The sequence below is a fragment of the Raphanus sativus genome, chromosome 6, assembly GCF_000801105.2.
Source record: "Raphanus sativus cultivar WK10039 chromosome 6, ASM80110v3, whole genome shotgun sequence".
Lineage (NCBI taxonomy): Eukaryota > Viridiplantae > Streptophyta > Magnoliopsida > Brassicales > Brassicaceae > Raphanus > Raphanus sativus.
Window position 1 is genome coordinate 36,482,252 of NC_079516.1, and position 21,599 is coordinate 36,503,850.

The 21,599-nt window shown below is 30.5% G+C and overlaps 2 protein-coding genes across 4 annotated transcripts; one reads left to right on the forward strand and one right to left on the reverse strand.

Annotated features, from left to right (window-relative positions):
- Positions 1-10,283: 10,283 nt before the first annotated feature.
- LOC108811785 (putative pentatricopeptide repeat-containing protein At1g12700, mitochondrial) lies at positions 10,284-12,842 on the reverse strand. 3 transcript variants are annotated; one of them, XM_056988297.1, is made up of 4 exons: positions 12,489-12,628; positions 12,325-12,391; positions 10,708-12,229; positions 10,284-10,622 (listed from the first exon to the last, which is right to left on the reverse strand). In XM_056988297.1, exons 2-3 carry the CDS (start codon positions 12,351-12,353, stop codon positions 10,753-10,755), a joined length of 1,506 nt encoding a protein of 501 aa, XP_056844277.1. In that variant the 5' UTR covers positions 12,354-12,391; positions 12,489-12,628; the 3' UTR covers positions 10,284-10,622; positions 10,708-10,752. The 3 variants fall into 3 exon arrangements, with proteins under 3 accessions (XP_056844277.1, XP_056844276.1, XP_018439381.1); XM_056988296.1 differs by adding an exon at positions 12,722-12,842 and having other exon boundaries at positions 10,708-12,636; XM_018583879.2 differs by having other exon boundaries at positions 10,708-12,391; positions 12,489-12,561.
- Positions 12,843-18,270: 5,428 nt separating this feature from the next.
- On the forward strand, positions 18,271-20,823 carry LOC108810366 (cytochrome P450 87A3-like). The gene is made up of 9 exons (XM_018582482.2): positions 18,271-18,590; positions 18,682-19,003; positions 19,099-19,248; positions 19,330-19,581; positions 19,655-19,744; positions 19,830-19,908; positions 20,000-20,106; positions 20,196-20,323; positions 20,413-20,823. The coding sequence occupies exons 1-9, from the start codon at positions 18,394-18,396 to the stop codon at positions 20,504-20,506; spliced, it is 1,419 nt and encodes a 472-aa protein (XP_018437984.1). The 5' UTR covers positions 18,271-18,393; the 3' UTR covers positions 20,507-20,823.
- Positions 20,824-21,599: the final 776 nt, after the last annotated feature.

Genomic DNA, 21,599 nt, shown 5'->3' on the forward strand with positions numbered 1-21,599 from the left:
TCAATATACAAGTGAAAAAAAATTGAAAAAGCATCACTGAATCAGAAGTGGTAGGAAGAAAAAAAGACCTTGTTAGAAAGAGAATATATAGTCTACAATGCAAACGACATGGCAACAAGAATGGTTCTATCACACATCACCCATCAATACCTTAAACAATAAAGTTAAATTTTAAAATTGATTGATGGGTGTTAGGGTTTATATTAAGAAGAGAAATTTCCTAAGATAACACTAAATTTTTTTTTTCATAAATATAGCACACAAAGACGAAAATGACCAAAATATTTTATTAAAGAAATTAATTCATTTATACCCTTAGGGTTAACTAATATAAATCCTAAGAGGTGGAGTTTTGAGTTTAAGTTTTAGAGTGTTATAAAATTAATACTAAATACTAAATTTTGAAAATAAAAATAGTTTCAAAAAAAAAATTCAAAAAGAAATTTTGAAAAATAAATTCGTAATTCTTTTCTTGAAAAGTAAAATTTATAAAAAAATCGAATTTGAAAAATATAATTCGAAAGTATAAATAAATTTTTAAAATTTTATTTATATATCTAGAGTGTAAAAATCGTTTACTCCTTTAAATAAAACATTTTGGTCATTGTGTGCTATTTTGTGACAAATAAATAGAAAATATCTATCTAGGAGAATTGCCCATTTAAGAATTAAATGATTTTAATAAATGTAAGCTTCTATACTTATAAGATTATTATTAACAGGTCTCTTCTTTTGCTTAAATTTGGTGGAGTATTAACAGGTCTTTTGTATCACTACCCCATAACTTAGAAAATGTACGTACATATTTCAGTGATAGTTGATACAGTTTGGTTACCACATAACATAAACAATTATAATAATTAAATAAATTTAAATTTTGGAAGTAAGTAACAACGAACTAAACTAATATAATTAAATTTAATAGAAGATAATTTAGAAAAAAAAAACTAATATAATTAATTGTTTGGGACCGATACGAGGTTGGTAATGTTTTATAGGGTAGCTCCAAAAGGAGAGATCTGGACTCACACACGAAGACAATCTGACCACAAAAGACCCCACAAGATCACATCTGAAGATGCAACTCGAAAAAAAAAAAATACAGTTTTTTTTTTTATTGATCCAGACGCACTCAGCGGATAATACTATTACTTTATTACTTCAATATATGTATCATCTGACACAATTTTAAGAATATTTCAGAGTGCATAAACAGGATTCGAAGGTTTTATTGTTTTTGAGAATTGTCAGGATTCGAAGGTTGCAGTCACTTATCATCAAACCCCTGAGTGAATGTTTAAATTTTGAACTTATATATATATATATATATATATATACATGGGTCTATATTCAAGATTTAGTAAATACTTTTTTAAGAATTTTAACACTAACATATATACTGATATGGGTCTTATGACCATCATATAATTTACAAAGAATTAAATATATTCAAAATTGGATACCTGATAGTTTGGTGTATATTATAATTTAATTATTATGCAACAAAATAATATCTTGGAATAGCATAAAGCTTCAACTAAAGAAATATATGCTTCGGAGTTGGAACCTGTTATGATCTTTGACATACAACAGCGTTCTTCATTAAGCTTAAACCGGGTTGGTTAAGTCTAATGTATTTGGTACAAGAAGCAATTGAAGATAACCGGTGGTGTTATTGAAATTGGTTGGTTTAGCGTGTACCGAGTCTCGTCTTTATCAGTGATTGAGAAATAAGTAGCTCATTATCCGAAACAGAAGAAGTATACCAAAAGAATCAGAGAGAGAAGAAGAGAGGATCAATGAGAGCTATAATTGTATCTTGTTTCTTAGCTCTTGGAGCTGATCCTTATACACTCGAGTATTGATTTCAGTAAATGTGTTTGTTTGTGCCGTCAAGCACCCAGATGTAGAGATCTCACACTGAGACTCGAACTAGGTTAAAAATCATGTGCATCTTTTTTTTTTTTTTTTTTTTTTGTAACTGATCATGTGCATCTTTACTTTCTTGTTGTTCTTATTCAAACGAGTAAAAGAGTGAAGTGAGGGAACAAATACATACGAGTGCGACAAAGTATAGGTCAAGACTTGAATCTTTGATTGATTCATCACAGAACCAATACAAGTTGGAAATAGTCCAAAATGAGAGACTCAACAAGAAGAATATGTTTGCGGATCTAGAAAATATTTCTGAATGAGGTAATTTTTTTTTGATTTGATAATCTATGGAAAATAATGAAAATGACATGTAGACAGAAGAAAATTCAGTAAAAATGAAGGAAAAGGGATCAGTAAGAGTTTTGAACCCAGGCTGAGTGATGGCATGAAAAGATTTCTATCCAACTAAATTATAGAGTTTTGGACTAATCTTAAGCATTTAAATTAGTTCATAGAAGCTTTAGTGTATTTAACTCATACAATTTTTTTTATGAAAGCTGTTTTAACTATTTGTATGGAATTTGTTTTTAATTAAGACACTAGATTTTGACCCGCCCTTAAAAAGGGCGGGTATATTTTTTGATGGAAAAAATTATTTTACGTATTAAAAATTATGATTTTTGATAAATTATACTCCTTCTGTTTTTTAAAGATGTATGTTTTGATGTTTTTACACATATTAAGAAAACACATTAACTATACATCATTTTTAAAAATTATCAAATTCCAATGCATTCTAACCAATATTCTTTCAATAAATTCAATCAATTTTATTGAAATTTGCAATTTTTGTATAGGAAACATAAAAATACATCTTTGTGAAACAATTTATTTTTCTAAAACATCTATCTTTAAAAAACAGAGGGAGTATATTTTAAAACTTTATGAAATTTATCTTAAATTTACTTATATGACTTATTTTTATTATTTTAAATATGACTAAAGTTTTAAAGATTCTAAATAATTATAACCCGTAATATAATTTTATTTATTTAATCCAAAGTTAAACTTATTTTACACTGATTTTTTCTAATTTAAATAAAATATTTTATATCTTCAATACTCTTTGTATTGGAAAATTTATTTGTGCGTTTCAAAATATTTTCTATAAATTTAGTTTATGTGATTTAGTTTTTATTTTAAATGAAATTACTTTTAAAGAGTTGAAATAATTCAGACCTATATTATGATTTTGTTGATTTAATCATTTATTATTTCAACTTGATTTTATTTTGAGGTTTTATTTAATAAATGCTTTCTAATAATTAATAATGTATCAAAAATTGGAAAGATTTGGTGCAAACATTTAGGAAACAATTTTCAAAAAAGGTTAAGAACTTAATTATATTAAATACTCTTTAATATGATTGCAAAATCATGACTTTTGATTGATTGCAAATAATGCTGGGAAAAAGTACATGTAATTTTTGTAATTATTTAAAAATTTCAGAGGCAGATTCATAAATAGTCATCTGTTTTAATAGTATAGATAAAAACATATGACTTTAGCTACAAATTATTTAAAAATCAAATGTCTCAATACTACATACCTTCAAAACTCATTTTTATTAAAAAATTAATTATGAATATCATATATAACTAATTTTAGTAAAAAAATTAAATACATAATATCAACAGATATTTAAAATAGTCATAATCATTTTTTCCAAAAATAATTATTCTTTAAAAATATTTAACAATAACCACATATACAATTTTTTGATGATAAAAGAATATCTTAATTTGAAAAACTATAATAAATATATTATTACAAAACATTCAACCCCGCAAAATTGCGGGCATCCACTTAGTTGTACTTACCCTATACACTGTGAAACAGAAACCTGGCCATAATAAAGGGGTAGTCTCCACAATTACATTACCCCATATCACTTTTTTTTTGCATGTTTCACTATTTTAGATAGTTCACTAGTTTCACTTTTTTCCTTTGTTTTTGAGCAAATTTAAAGAGCCACTAGATTTTGACCCGCCCTTTAAAGGGCGGGTATATTTTTTTGTTTTAATTTAATTCTCATATTTGTGTTTTATTTGTGATTATATATATGATTTTCTTATAATCATATTTATGTATAAATCTTAACCAAAATATATTTTATTAAATAATAACAATTTAAAAATTGATCCGGTATATTGCGGTCGAACCCGCCAACCCGCGATTTTCAATTTTGTTTCGTCCAAAACTGAAACCCGTGGGTTGAAAATTGAAAATTGAAATCCGTGGGTTTAGTCAACCCGTTGAGAAATATATTTTGACCCGTCCTTAAAAAGACGAATATATTTTTTGTTTTAAATTTAATTTTTGATATTTCTTTTTTCTTTCTGATTATATTTGTATTCTTTATAATCATATTTGTGTATAAATTTTAATCAAAATATATTTTATTAAATAATAACAATTTAAAAATCGATCCGGTATACGCACAGTTAAGGCTGAGTTTCGGGTCGAACTCGCCCCGTTGACCCACCAACCCGCGGATTTTCAATTTTTCTTTGGTTAAAAAATATGACCCGCACAACTCGCAAACAAATAATTTTGTATTCGCACCTGCTTCGCTTTTGTTATTATTAAATATATATTTATAATAAAAAAATCATACATGATTTAAATTCTAAATTATTATTTTAAAATTTCTGTATTTTTGTATTTTTTTTTTAAATTTTAAATTTTTAAATAATTTGCGGGTCGACAGGCAGCCACGATCTGAATCCACCAATCCACACTTATTTAATATATAATAATTCTGCCAATGTTCATTTTTTCAATGTAAGAAAACATTGAGAAATATAAAAGTTCAGAAATTATAAATACCCGTTGAGAATATAACTGTTTTTTATAGTGTTGATGAGAATTTTTTCAGAAATTTTTTCAAACACAAATACCTGTTGAGAAATATAATTGTTTTTTCCTCGGTTTTTCTGGAGCTGAGTTAAATCACCAAGAAACGTAACTGTTTTGAGAAATTGTTGCATGAATAATTTCTGAGAGAATTGAATGTTCATCAAAACTCAATAATAATAAACATATGACGTGGTTAGTAACAATATTAAAATAGGTACAGTTATAAAAAATAAATAGAAGTTAGTTATTATTAATAGAATAAATAAATAATTAAACATAACATATATCAATATTTAGAAGGTGATTATACTTATTTAGATACAGTTATAAAATAATTAGGTGGACACAACTTATTAATATCAACCCATTAAAACGTTAGTCAAAAGAAAAAGTAGACACAATAACTAAACCGCTTACAAAAAAATGTATTATATCTGTATATGTTGTTATCAGTTGTTAATATCAAATACAATCATCATTTATTCCTTATGCTTTGTTATTAATAAAACTGAGTGGGCTCCTAAAAATTTGGGATTGCAGTGAATGTTACGTATATGTGTATAGTAAAAGGTCGTTATTTTTATATAATTAGTTTTATTTTGATATATGAGTCCAATGTAATATTGATTATGTAGTAACATATTTTGGACCAAACTAATATTAATAGGACATACTTCAACTTTAATAGTATTGATAAAATTTAATTTTACTGAAAACAATGAATATATAAGTTAGCTAGAATATTAAGATTATAAATAAATATTATAAGCATAAAAATACATTATAAAATATCAAATAACATATAAATAAAATAATAAACAAAAAATAAAATAAATGACAAAATTAACAAATTGTAATATACACAAATATAGAATCTTATAACTCTAAACTAAATCAGCAACAATACTAAGAATTCGGTCATATTTAGTTATATAATTGAAATTTGGTGTAGACAACATAAATATATTCATACCAAACTTAACATAAAAAAATTTACACAAATTGTACTTTTTATAAAATTCGGTATATTGGAAAGTCGTAACCTGGTATATGAGAAGCCTTAAAATAATTAAAAAATAATAAAATAATTGTAATTATATTTATATAATTGGAATTTAGTGTGGAGAATATAGTATACTCAAATCTAACTGAATGTAAAAGAAACTTCAAAAAAAATTATATTTTCTTACAAAAACCGATACATCAAATCATGTGCCTAGCGCGGACCTGTCCTAGTGTTATATAACATATTCGTCAAATACATTAACCGTTTCTGATATATTTATTTATAAATCCATACACCAATTAGTACATTTATGTATATTATTTAAACGGATAAGTAAAATTTTTTATATGCATCTTAAATATAATGTTTAATATTTAAAAAATTGAATAAGTAGATGTATAAAACGTTTGATTCATGATATATGAATTATTATATATGTGACTTCAAGGGCTCTAGAGTCAAGTTCTAAAGGCTGTAAGCAAGAGCCTCAGGTATTCCACGGATTTGTGGATATGAGACAGGCTTATGAAAGTTGGCAGGGTGTTAGCGAAAGGTTCTGTTTATACAGAGGAGTTTGAGCTGCAGGTGGAGTATCGATGTTTTGTGTCGAAATTCTTCCTAGCCGAGTGGAATTAAGAGGCGTGTTCTGTTGGTCAAAACAGCGGTATAAAAGGATGCTCAAGGGCAGGGTACTCAAACTGGTCTTGATAATTCAGGGATGATTCAGGTAAATGGAGCATGAGTGACTTGGAAGTTTCTTGCGGATTGATTAAAGAGAATTTTTTGTGCTAGCTCTATTCTGTTAGAATATGATGGTTGAACCAAGGTTGTGTCGAAAGTGTGTCCAGCGGGATTGTTGGGTGGCGTGTTCTGTTAGGAGTAACAGCGGTACAAGAGGTGTTCAATGTTGAAATTTTTTATCAAAGAAAAGAATCAGGGTTTGCTTCGGGTTCGGAGCACGTATGATTCTGATGTGGTAGCGCAAAATTCAAGGAATTTGATTCAAGACTTGAGGTGTATTAAGTGAATTAAGAGGCCGGTATTGGAATCAAGTAGCAAAAGAAACAAAGGTTCATTTGTCACTGTAACAGGTCTATGGTGTTTACAGAAGCCACAGAGGATATTCTGTGATTGGAAGAGTTATAAGTGGTGAAGCTTATATGTTTTCTGTTGAGTTTACAGGTTGGAGGTTGTTCCTAACTTGTGATATGGAGTATTCTGAGCGGTTATATCAGGTAGTCAAATGTTGAATGTATCAGGAGGTGATCAAGGAAGAGTTGAGCTTAATACAAGTGTGTATTATAGCTGGTTTTCACAACTCAAGCGACATGAAGACGTCTTGATGGCTTAGGTAAATGTGACAGGTCTGCTTATTTCTGGTGGTAAAGCTGGAAGGATTACATGACTGATTCACTAGTTGAGACTATGACGGAAGTCTCAAGTTTATCTTACAGTTGAGGTAAATCGACAAAGAGATGGTATTTCATTTACAGATATGGCAAGCACAAGTGACCAAATGCCCAAGGTAGAGATTTGTTGATTTTGTGCATTTGGTTTGCATTTCACCTACACCACTGAAATAGTCACTTCAGAAACCTGTCTTCAGCAGTTTGAGGCTGTAGAGAAATCCGTGAAGTTATCTAGAGCACTGAAGTGTCCACTTCAGAAAAGCTGCATCTCGCACTAGGTTTCTCTAGGAAACAGTCATGTTTGGGCTTTAATATTTCGAGGCCTATTAGTGTAGGTTTTAGGAAGACACTATATAAACTCCCTAAACCTAGTTACTTGCCGCCAATCAAAAAAAGAGACTCATCCCCAAGAATCCGAGATTGAAGAAAGAGAGAGGCAAAGAGCTAGAGCTTGAAGATAGAAGGAGTATCCACTGAAGGTTGATGAGAAGCAAAGAGAGATTATGTTAAGAGTCTCGATATTGGGTTTGATCTCCTCTATACACATCTCTATAATATTATCTGCGAAGTCAGTTTCTTACGTGTCGCGCTAACATTAACTCTCACGGTGATTGATTACGATGATACCCTTAATGAATCAGATATATAGAATTATCATTATTAAACATTTATTTTATTTTTCCTTTTCTATTTAGGTTTCCTTTTTCTTTTTTTCTTCAAATAACCTATATATAAAGAAAATTTATAAATTTAAAAACGAAAATATCTTTATATATAGTGTAATTAATAATAAGGAAATTTCAAAATAATTTGATTTTAAAGTAAAACAAATAATCTTCCCTTTTTAAAAATAATATTAACAATATAATATATATTTTTAAAATTATTAAGCATTTTATTTAAATCAATATATTTCTCATATTATTACAAAATAATTTAAATAGCATAAACTAAGATATCTTTGATGAATAAAATTTAGTTAATCTTTTTATGTTTCCTTTTATATTTTTCAAATAACATGTATGATAAAGAAAATATTTATAAACTTAAACCGAAAATAATTTTTATATATAATTTGATTTCATAAAAAGGAAATTAAAAAATAATCTTGATATTAAAATAAAGAATTAATATTACTTTTAGAATGTATCAATTATATTTTATGCAATTTTGTACCTATCATCACTTTATTTTATAATTTTATTTGTGATAATTAACATATTCCAAATAACCAAGTACTATAAAATTAACATAGTCATGGGCTATTTACAAATAGCCAATTCATAAATATATATACACATCTAAGATGAAAACTAAACTAATGCAATGAATACCCACAAATGACACAATATACCCACAAATGAGTAACTAAACCAATCCAAATTATTTTATACATAGTAAAACATTAAATAAAATAATGTATTTCTCATTTATTCTCAACATTTTACTAAATAAATATGAAATTTTCAAATAATACTACAAATATATTAACCAACTATTACAATTAAGATGTAACTTTGAAACAATGAACACTTTAGTTTACTTTTACTATTTTATTTTCAAAACAACATATATTAAATTATATATAATACTACTAAAATATATACACAAATTTAAGGTAAGAATCAAACTATATGAAAATAAAAAAATTAATCAAAATTTTAATCGTTATTAACAAAATATCTTAGTTAATCGTAAAAAGTAAATGTTATCTTATATATCCAAATAATAAACAAACAGTCGAGATATTATATATCCAAAATTATAATCTAATTAAAATAACACAATATTATTTAAAACAAACTATACATATTGATTACAATATAAACAACAGAATAATTAAAAATATTAATAAACTATCATAATGTGAATAAAATATTATAATGTATTTACTTTATAAATATTTATACCCGTGTATGAGCACGGGAAAATCACCTAGTGTTGAGTAAACTTAAGTTTTTTAGCTTATTGCAGTGTTGTCTCTAGGTGAATAAACACAGAGGTTGTTGTGTAGAAGTAAACTCTTGTATACACTTGATATTAGTGAATCTTTGAGAATGTCGTCCTCTCTCCAGATGTACTGAAAGAGAACTGGGTCACCAAATCTTGTATGTTTTTAACAAACTCAAACAACAACAAGAAGTGTGCTTAGGTTAATCAGCCAAGTGAGATAAACCGGTTAATTGGTTTAAGTAATTCTCAACATTTAAGATGCTGGTTTCATTTGTTCTCTCTCGACAAGCAGCAAGCTGATGCAACAATTTGTTTCTGGCTGACATATAGCAAGACGTTTACTGGTTTTAAGGATTCAACGAGTAGTCTTGTGATGTTGTTTACTGCTGCTGAGAGTTTCTTCTGGTTAAGTGATTCACACATTTGGAGTGATATGGTGTGGGAAGATCTAGATCTTTATTTCTGGATAAAAGACATGGACTTCAAGAGCTTGATAGATCACATTCTAGTGATGATTGTACTGCTGCTGCTACAGTTGACACATTGATGAATGGTTTCAGCGCAAGTTTGTAAGTCTTTACTTGATGTCCTGAATCTCATAGCAGAACAAAGAAGTACGCAGGTCACTATTCAAATTGACGGAACCGAGATTTAGGCCTTGAGCTACTGCTGATGCTGAACCAGAGCTTGCCTCAAGCTTCTCTGCACCAATTCAACCAAGACTATGGCTTCTTCAGAGGCATATATCATGTGACTATCTCTGATCGTTTTGGTCTCTCAACTGAAATTCTTTTTGGTTTATTGCCAAGACCACCAGATGAGATTCCTGATATCAGTTTCATTCCCCTCTAATCGTGTTCCTCATGTCCAAGATGTGGTTTATAAATTAGATTATGGTTTAGTTAACCGGTTTGTACCGGATGGTTTAGTTTTGTATATAAACACTTTGTAGATCAACATTTACAATTAACAGAAATATTCATTCACTTCCAGATCCTCTCAACTTCATCTTCTTCATGAGAGCTTTGTTTCCGTTCAATTCAATCTCAAGTTTACTAAAAACTTATCATCTCCGATCTGAATCTTCAATACCCCAATCTCCATGATGAAAAACTCAAAATCATGAAGAGAGATAATACAAAAAAGACTGGTTGCAACTTTAAAGTGAAAGATGATAGACATAAGATTTACAGAACCTGATTACTTGCCAAACCAAATTGTAAAAACAAACAAAAGTATGATAAATGTGTAATATATATGATATCATATCACAAAAAAAATCATCATATCTAAATTTTACCTTTGGACCCCCAAGTTCCTTTTGATCAAATGTTATGTGGGTCATGAATAAGCAAAGCTGTTTGTCTTACGCATGAGCAGTGGAAGTGGTGCAACAAGGAAGTTCCCTTAGCTCTTCCTTCTTAATTAAGACTCTTAATGATCAATCAGTTTACAAAACCTGTTTGTTTATTAATTAGATCAATTATTAGCCCACATTATCAACCTTTGCTAAGATAAAGTCCTAACCAAAAAAAAAAACATACCTTTTCAACGCTCTGAGATGAGACAGTAGACAAAACACCAATCCCCTAAGAAAGCATATCCAAAAAGCTTTTGTCCAATTCACCGCTCGATAACCTATCCATCACCATCTTAACAGTGGAAGCATCTGCTGAGAACCCACAACTCTTCATTTCTTCTATAAGTTCTGCAGATGCGGCCAACTCACCATCTCGGAGATACGCCCTGACAAGAGTGTTGTATGTACAATCGTTTGGCGCATTCCCATCTTCCTCCATTTTTCTAAGCAACGTTTTTGCTTCAGACAACGACCCTTTCTTACACAATCCCCAAATCATTACCGTGTACGTCTTAACATTAGCCTTCACTCCTCTCGAAGCTAGGCTACGGAACAACGTCCACGCATCGTCCACCTCTCCACTCTTGCACATCCCCTCGATGATAATGGTATACATAACAACATCAAGATCCATCTTACTCTCCTGCAAATCCTTAAATATCTCCAACGCCTTCTCAAGCCTCCCATTGTCACACAAACCATCAAGCAATATACCATACGTCATAGCATCAGGAAGAACACCACATGAAACCATTTCTTGAAAAATCTCTTCAGCAATCTTAACTTTCCCGGACTGACAAAAGCCCTGGACAAGAATGCTATAACTAACTGCGTTTGCAACCAATCCTCTCTCAGGAAACTCTCTGAAGAGTTTCATAGCCTCATCAACTCTTCTAGCCTTGCAATATCCTTTCAAGAGACTATTAAAAGTCACAAGATCAGGACTGCAGTTATCCCCAACCATAAGATCCAACATCTTGTTAGCCTCGCCGAGCCGGTTACGCATGCAAAGCCCATCCACCAATGAGTTATAAGTGATAGTATCTGGAGACACACCTCTTGTGATCATCTCCTCGTAAAACTCTTTAGCCTTCTCAAGCTTCCCTGCTTTGACACAAACATCAATCAACACATTGAAAGTGACAACATTAGGGATGATCTTCCTACCAATCATAACCTTCAACAGCTTTGCACCTTCCTCCCATCTCCCGGCTTTACAAAACCCACCTACTAGAGAATTGTACGTAATAACACTAGACCTGATCCCTTTCGTTTCCATCTCATTGAAAAGCTTGACTGCATCATCCATACACCCATCTCTACAAAGACTATCAATGACTGTACTGTATGTAACTACATCAGCCTTCACATCTCTTTCCTCCATCTTCCTCAAAAAATCCAAACCCAGAGAAGTATCTCCTGATTTACAAATCCCATTGACTATAGAACCAAACGTAACTGTGTCGGCTCGACATCCATTTTCCACCATTTTATTGACCAAACCCACAGCTTCAGAGACTTTACCTTCGAGACAGAGTCCATTGATGAGAGTGTTGAATGTGGCTGTGTCGGGGTTAAACCCAAGCTTCATAACTTTCCCCAGAACAGAGTAAGCAAAACAGGTTTTGCAACTCTTGCAGAAGCAGTTGATCATAATGTTGAGTGTGTAGGTGTTATGTGCAATCCCTTGCAGTTCCATCTGCTTGCTGAGATGTAACACAAGATCATACTGTTTTGTCTTAGCGACACCACTAAAGAATCTACTGAAATCAACGAGTGTAGGAAGAGGATGAGACGTAACCATGGACTGAAACAGAGCAACAGCATCATCTTTGTTGATATTGATGAGACCACTTCTCAATCTCTCTCTGAAACAGACTTTCACATCGGTAATTCCAGAGAAGTCTCGTTTGAAGCAATACAGGAAGCTAGAAAAGGTACGGAGCAATTCAGTTCTAAGCGTACCTGTCTCCAAGAGATGAAGCTGAGCCAATCTCGAAGCTTTTAGATCAAGCGAGGTCGACATCATCGCACACAACGTGTTCGTTGAAATTCCGCAATGAACTTATGCCGATATGTTACCGTTAATAATGTTTTGGCGATTGATTACAAACTGCAATCAATTCAAGTTAACAAATAACTATTTTTAATGTTATATAACATATGAAATGTTGAACAAAAAAATATTAGTTCTTTACCTGAAATAAAAAACATAGTTACTAGAAAAAAATTTGCCCCCAAAAAAATGAGTCACTAGAAATTTCTTGGTGAAGAAAAAAGAGTTACTAGAAATTTAGAAGATGGTAGCAAATATATTTCTCTATAAAGCAAATTTTCAAATAATAATAATATAAAGCATAGAGAATGTTATTTATTATACTTTTTGTTAGGGATGGGTAATCCATTTAATTTGGGTGGACTTTATGATAAGTGCAAAATCACGTGGTTTTGAAGTGTGAGCAAAACAAATTAGCACTTTTAGTTTTGGAGTTATCAGCTTCAATTTTATTATGCCTTCCAAGTTTTAAACAAATCTACTTACGTTAAAATAAAGAAAACGACGCCATGCAACTATATACTATATACGTTGTCTAAATGAATTGCATATTAAAAAGTGGTATTCATGTTTCCCTAGGCCCTCAATTTATGACAAAGTCTTTTTAGTCATTGCTTACCTCATTGCCAATTATTTTACTTCTCCCATAATTTTCTTCTCCAGTTGGTTATATTTTTTGTTGTTGTTGTTGTTCTTGCCTTCTTAAGAAAACGCTAATTGATGTCAAAAGTACTGTTACAGAGTTATTTCACTAATGTAGATAATATACCGCGATAGCCTTGTATGTTGAAATTATATTCTTTTTTTTATTACTGCTCTGTAGTTTTTGGAAGTATATACTATTCGTATTACACACATTCCATGGCTAAGTTTTTTACTTTTCCTATGATCGTCAATGTTAAAGTAACAGCTAAAGTCACTTTGTATCATTTATCTACCCGATAAATTTTGAAGATAATTGTATGGCATATAACTTTCCTGATTAAATTATCGGAAACCTATAAATCCACTAGACCACTCATGTTAACTGTTAAGCAACGTGGCTTGAAATTCTTAAGCACAAAAAAATATAAAGTACGAGAAAACTATATTATTATATGAGGAGAAAGCTATATTATATGAGAAGAAAGCTAAAAAGTAGAAGTAAGCCCTATGGTTTGATATGTGACTCCTCGCCACGACTGGCGTTTTAATTTTATGAAAGGTCAAACCCTATGGCCATGGGGACAAACAGACACTCACGACCAAATCTGTCTTCTATTTGTTTTTAACCTTAATAATTTTGTCAGTTTAAACTTAAGAATCATATATCTTTAGCCCTTCCACATGTTAATTTTCTCGTTAATCGTACGTAAAATGTATATTCTTAATTCAAGAAAGATGACCTTTTCCCTTTTAGAAATCATCTATACAATATTAAGATGAGTTTTACTTATTAGATTCTCCAGAAGATTATACTAAAGGTCGTTTTTATTCCTTCAAACATTCTCTCTATTCTCTTGTGTTCACCTTGCAGAGACGTCCTTGTTTTGTTACATTCATAACAAGGATAGTTGATAAAATGCTAGGATCTCCAACTTTTCTTGGTTCATATAAGTTTCAACGTGTTTCAGTACTTTTAAAGCATTGATCATTTGTTTCCTTAGTTAGTTCTTTTTATTTTCTATGTATTTTTCTTCGAGTAAAAGAATATATATAAGGGCTTGCCACATGCGTACGGAACAGACAACGTTAACGAACTTTCTCCACAATTCTCTCTAATGCATCGTGTTTGTGTGGTGTAGCTTCAAGAAGTTTTAATTAATTACTTCATAAAGAAAGCTTTAATTATAAAGACTTTTTCTTCTAATTAATACGTTTCTATGTTCTTTTTATTCTTTTTTTTGTCGTCTATTCTTTTCATTCTTTTTGTTGTCCTATTACCTTATTTTCAATATATGGATGTAATATATAGAAGCATTACAAATGGTAGTTATATATTATCAACACAATGATTTTTAGAATTCTTAGAGAAATATGTTGGTCTATCTAAATATATAATAATGTTTTTATTAAACTAACCATAAATTAATTATTAATGTTTTTCATTCTTTTCTTAAATAAAAACACAGAATTTTCTAATATGATTAAATTATATATGTCAATTAATAATTTGAATAATAAATATTTGATAAAAATCAGTGCGTCCTCTATCATTTCAAAAAAAATTTAACTTATCAAAATAAATAAAACAATCACATCAACCATATAATAAAAATTTATATTTTTTCTATGTCATATTTTGAATTTTAAAAAATGACTATAAATTATTAAAACTGTTATAAGTTTCTCACTGAAATTTTTGTGATCCGTGGTTTATTTTTTTTGTTAAGAAAAGATATAAATGATTACAAAATCATATAAGTAAGAAGTCTCATTTTATAAATATATATATTTGTCATCAAATAGAAAACATACTCATTCTGTTTTTTATTTAATGACAATTTTTTTTAATATTTATAAAATGAGATTTCTTACTTATATGATTTTGTATATGATTTTATATATATTGTTTAAATTAAACTATATAGCAATTTGGGTCGACAAAAAAACTATATAGCATAAAATACGTAAATATTTTCATTTCAAAATTTGCTCTGAACAATTTTTTTTGATAAAAGCTTTGAACAAATAGTGACAACTTAATATTTAAATTTGAATTTTTAAAATAAATTATAAATTACTAAAACTATTAAACATCTGACAATAAAACAAATTGTTACCAGTGATTTAAAGTTTTTGTTATAAAAGATACAAATAATAAAACAAACTGTAAGAAATTATTTAATAAATATCAATATTAAAAATATACTATATGTCTATTTTATATCATTTAAATGTAACTATTTACCATATAAAGTAAAAAAATTGTTTGTTTGGATTAATAACATTTATTTATGTGTTCACACCAATTTAATTATATACATTATAGTTACTGAATTTTTAAATATTCAATATCTGCTTATTATTCTATAATATGTAAAAATATATATAAAAAATTTAAAAATAATTTATATATAATGTTCATTCCACGTAAAGCGCGGATCTTAACCTAGTATATATATTGTTCCCTGACAAAAATAAAATTTCTAAACAGCATTCATCATTTTGTTCGCTCATCTTTTTTCTATAAACTTGCAAGTTAATATATTTCTCACTTTATAGGTAAGAAAATAGGGCTTGTGTTCAAAAAAAGGTAAGAAAATAGGGTATGTAATTGTTAGAATTTTTTTTTAAAACTTCATTGTTAGAAAGTTTTAAAACTTTTTTTAACCTCTAGCTTAAAACTTTTTTTCATTTTACATAAAAGGTTTTAAGGTAGAGGTTCTCCTCAATCGATATATATATATATTATAGTCACGGCATCTCCAAGGAATGGATATTGGTTTATGCTACGAGCCTATGAATTTCTGAATTGTAAACGTAAATACATAATTGTAGAAGGGGAGAGAAAATAACACAAAATAGGTAAAAGAAGAAGAAGAGTTATATATATATATATATTAGAAAAATGATATGTTTCCAATATGAAGATGTATGTATTTTTACCAAAAAAAAAGGATATGTATCACGTGGCCACCTTTCTGACACAGCCAATAAGTTTGACTCGGGAGCACTTTAAGCTCCGTCCAACAATTAGTATTGTATGATTCTTAATTTTTATTTTAAACTCTAAAAATTATGATTGCAGGTGTTTCATAACTCGAATACTCGTTCATCAAATTTGCATGCCACCAAATTTGAATATTTAAGCCATAACTAAAAACAGTAAAAATATAATCATAAAAATAAGATGTCAAAACAATATAGCTACTAGATAATATTAATATTTTAGTGTGATACAAAAATATTAGAATATGATTATCAATTCCAAAACTGATATCAGGTTTGATGAATTTGTTATTATTGTCACTGTTAAGCAAAGACCAAGAACACTAGAAACAATAACTAATTGAGTTATCTCTATCTTGGTACATCCCCCCCCCTAACAATCACATCTCAATAATCTTAATATATACTATTATTTTTCATGGATCTGTTTCAATCATATATTGCATCAGGATTTCCTTCATGGCTTAAGGATTATTTGGCTTAAAATTTGTCCTTCCCTATGTAATGCCAATTCTGATTGCTTTGATCCCTCTTGGTATGTAATTGTCCTCACTTATATAAATGAAAATGTTTGTGTGAAAAAAAAAACTATTAATTTTCAATACTGTGTTTATTAATTTCACAAAAACCCTAATTGGGTTTACTATTTTGGATGTTCTCCAGCAAATATGTAACCTGCTTACTCATACACCATATCACACAGAAACTGACAAACATATACACACACATAAATTCACCTCTAATCCTAAAGACAATAATGGGGGTTAGCAAAACTTTTGACTGAAGACAATTATAAGCAAAGCAATGACAATAATGTTATTCTTCTTGTTTATTTTTTCCCTATAAAAGCAGATTCTATAAGCTCTTAGGCTTTGTCTTAATCACACTGTGTATAGTAATTTCTAGGTCTAAACTTTAAAGCTGTAGTTTTTGACCCAGGATTACTGATAAAGAAAGCACTTTTGTCACCATAAATGCAACATCAATATGTTTTATCTATCAAAAGATCACAGAAAGGTTAATAATAATGGAGTCTTTCACAGTGACCTACCTACCTACAGTTGGGTTTTCTTTTGCGGGTGGGAGGTAGAATTGCATGGTTTGTTGCATAAAGCCTGAGCCCGTGGCTCAATGGCTAAAACCCACATTGTCCTGTGATTGGTTTAACCTAACGGGTCCCATGAGCCGACTGAGAATGTCTCTCACCAAAAGCCAAAAAAATATAATGATAAATAATGTAAATTCAACTCTCAGGTTAATTATCTCATCTGAACAGATAATTAGCAGATACAGTGGTTGACAACAAGATCTAAAAGCTGATGTATACATTATTTTGCAATAAGCTCAATCTTGAGTTTGACCAGTGGGATTAGTATATGAAGCAAATAATGACAATGATTAAGAACACATGACAGGCAGATCTAAAGAAGAGATTCTGAGCATGAATGAGAACAAACTGAAAAGTACTTATTATGTTAGTTTATTTTGCTACCCTGGTGTCAAAGATTGCATAAGATACAGAAATTTTAGCATAGATATGAAGGAGAAACAATTATCAAGTCAGCAATGTAAAGCTGGAAATTCTTTTTCCATGTGTAATAACTATATGAGTCAAGTTTCAAGTTACAAGTTACAACATCATCAATATGTTATCGTTATTATTAGTTTATTATCAAATCTAGTGGAGAGGAAGAGCCCACAACTGATCTCCTAAAATGAAGCTGTAAACTTGCCTAATGTTCAGACTGGTGTTTTAATGCCATATGATGATGCTCTGTGAAACACAATAAACTAGAAGGCAAGATGAACCTTCATTTTTTTATTCTTGATTTATTTTATTACTCCAAACCAAAAAAGCTGCCCTTTCACACGGATAATAAATAATGTATGGTTTCTATAAACATATATAATTTTTTTTTAATGGTTAAACCTTTTTTCATTCTGCAACTACATTATTTATTATTATCTAACCAGAGTTATGTGTACAGACTTGCCTTGCCTATTTAAGCACTCATCATAATGGTTGAAGAATATGGGCCAGCACTAAACTCCTCTTTCTTTCTCCTTCTTCTTTGCCTCTTTTCTCTACACGTTTTCAGTTTCAGTCTAAAGAACACAAACCAAAGAAACAAGTCATATATACTCTTAAATTGCCTTATTGTGATGTGGGCATTGTTCATTTGGGTTTCTCTGCTTCTCATAACCATCACACATTGGGTTTACAGCTGGAGAAACCCCAAATGCAGAGGGAAGCTTCCACCAGGTTCAATGGGTTTCCCATTACTCGGTGAGACTATCCAGTTCTTCAAGCCAAACCCAACTTCAGACATCCCTCCTTTTATCAAACAAAGGGTCAAGAAGTGAGTCACGTCTCTTTTCTCATTCAAACCAATGTGATTAATGCTTCTGTTTGTTACACAAAGGTTATAGAACAGTTGTTAATATGTTCAGGTTTGGACCAATTTTCAAGACTAATCTCGTGGGGAGACCAGTGATTGTATCAACAGATCCTGATCTGAGCTACTTTGTGTTTCAACAAGAGGGTCGATGTTTCCAGAGTTGGTATCCAGACACTTTTACCAATATCTTTGGAAAGAAGAACGTGGGTTCATTACATGGATTTATGTACAAGTACCTTAAAAGCATGGTCTTGACTCTATTTGGCTACGATGGTCTTAAAAAGATGCTTCCTCAAGTAGAGATGACTGCAAATAAGAGATTAGAGCTTTGGTCAAATCAGGAATCAGTAGAACTTAAAGATGCTACCGCAAGTGTGAGTCTCAACCATATACTGTTCAGTTTCAGATATAATCCTATAATGACTTTTATTTCTAGTTACTAACATGTTGGTATCAAACATCTTATCAGATGATATTTGATCTCACCGCAAAGAAGTTGATCAGCCATGATCCAGACAAGTCATCAGAGAATCTAAGGGAAAACTTTGTTGCTTTTATTCGAGGACTGATCTCCTTCCCTTTTAACATTCCAGGCACAGCTTATCACAAATGTCTTAAGGTGGTGAATCATCACATGAATGAACATCTTAAAGCATTGCCTGCCTCTGATATGGTACTAATGCTGGAGATGATCTTGCAGGGTAGGGAAAACGCAATGAGAATGCTGAGGAATATGCTTCAAGAAAGGCGTAAGAAACCGCGGAAGAACCCAAATGACTTTTTTGATTATGTCATTGAAGAGATTCAGAAAGAGGGTACAATCCTGACAGAGGAGATTGCACTAGACTTGATGTTTGTCTTGCTATTCGCAAGCTTTGAAACAACTTCTCTCGCTTTAACTTTAGCCATCAAGTTTCTTTCGGATGACCCTGAAGTTCTAAACCGTTTGACGGTCAGTGAACATATAATAAAACCATAAATCTCTTAATTAGCAAGAATACTAAACTGTGTTCATTGATCACCAGGAAGAACATGAGGCGATTCTGAGAAACCGGGAAGATGCCAAGTCTGGACTTACATGGGAAGAATACAAGTCAATGACTTACACATTTCAGGTTGCTTAAGAGTTTCATTAAAGTAATGATAATTCTCTACGTTTCTATACATTATTCTTAGCTGACTAAGTCTTATATTGTGTAGTTCATAAACGAAACAGCAAGACTAGCAAATATAGTTCCTGCAATCTTCAGAAAGGCCTTGATTGATATAAAATATAAAGGTATGATAAAATAAATAAATAGTACTTCTGAATGATTAACAGCCTCTTTTTCATATATTATATCATTAAAGACTTCGTCAATGATTTGCAGATTATACAATTCCAGCCGGCTGGGCGGTGATGGTCTGTCCTCCAGCTGTACATTTGAATCCAGACCAGTATGCAGATCCTTTAGTCTTTAACCCATCAAGATGGGAGGTGAGGTCAAACCCTTCTAAGTAAACTTGTATCACAAGTAAAACTTGAAGAAAAAAAAAACTTAATTTAAAACTTGATATTATATACAGGAATCAAAGTCTAACAATGCATCTAAGCACTTCATGGCTTTTGGTGGCGGTATGAGGTTTTGTGTTGGAACTGACTTCACTAAATTGCAGATGGCTGTTTTTCTTCACAGCCTTGTAACCAAATACAGGTTCGAAAAAAGCAAATCATCATGCAGATTCATTCTTTTTATAGATCAATAAGGCTGATTTTGATCATTATGTTCTTTGAAATCATTAGGTGGGAGGAGATAAAAGGAGGGAATATACTACGAACTCCAGGATTACAGTTTCCAAACGGTTACCATGTCAAACTCCATAAGAAAATAGACTAGAGATAATGTTATAAGTATAACATATATAAGTTGGTAGGATAAGTTGTTATACATTTTTCTTAAGATCACGTTCATCTTTAACTCCCTAAGGTAAAGGTGGGGAAGATGTTGGGGTCTATCTTGAATCCATTTGTCTTAATTAGCTGCAAGGTGAAAACACAGTTTTGATTTCAAGCAGGAGCTTATTTGGTGTGTCTGGTCATAAACTGTAATAATGTATAGTATTTGATCACATGCATGTAAAAAGACTTCAAGTGAATGTACTTCTAACTCCTGAGATGAATCAGGAGATTTATTGGTGATTATCCTTTTTCTAAGTATCCTTCTAAAATGATCATATCCACTCAATATACTAAACAGACCATAGATTGTGCTTCAGCCACAAGTTAATAACCTTCAGTTCTCTTTGATATATTAATGTGAGAGAGATAAAAAGTCTGCATGCAGTGTCAATAAGGCATCTTAATATGTTACTAAAATAGACTCTATCAATAATGTGCTTGGCATTTTTCATTTTATTCACCTATTACAGTCAACAATAAGACGAGGTAACAAATTCGGTTCAATCCTATACCCACCCCTGAATCCCTGATCATGACACTTTCTCTGAAGAAACACGTAAGTAATTCAAACCGAGAAAACTTGGTTAGAAATAAATTTCTACATATATCTGAATGAAGAATCATATTACTAATTAAACATCGATTAACCTTAATCATTAGCTTAGCCTGAAGACTGCACATCTTGAGATACATTCCAACTCTATTGCAGATCCTCAGTGACTGCATATCTAGCTTCAGATACCCTGTCATATATGTAACATTGATAGTATCGGTTGGATCACATAAATAAGATCATGTTTTAGACCATGACATGCATCAACAAACTTCATTTGCAAAAAAAAAAAAAAAAATTAGAATCATGCAGGAGGATCTAACGTTATTATTTTGCTTTCAAAGGATTACCAAATATTTTTAGCAAAAAAAAAAAAATTCAAGTATCTTTATATGTGGAAGCCCCCTTGGTCCAGTGGTTTGACTAAGGGTTCAATTGTTTCTACATCCGGAGGTCTGGAGTTTTTTTTTTTGTGAAA

What these genes read in the sequence shown, in the direction of transcription:
- LOC108811785 (XM_056988296.1), bottom strand. Translation starts at nt 12,552, where the DNA reads ATGATGTCGACCTCGCTTGATCTAAAAGCTTCGAGATTGGCTCAGCTT.
- LOC108810366 (XM_018582482.2), top strand. Translation starts at nt 18,394, where the DNA reads ATGTGGGCATTGTTCATTTGGGTTTCTCTGCTTCTCATAACCATCACA. An exon ending in AAGTTCTAAACCGTTTGACG is followed by an intron (nt 19,582 to 19,654) that starts GTCAGTGAACAT and finishes ATTGATCACCAG; the next exon opens with GAAGAACATGAGGCGATTCT. An exon ending in TTAACCCATCAAGATGGGAG is followed by an intron (nt 20,107 to 20,195) that starts GTGAGGTCAAAC and finishes TATTATATACAG; the next exon opens with GAATCAAAGTCTAACAATGC.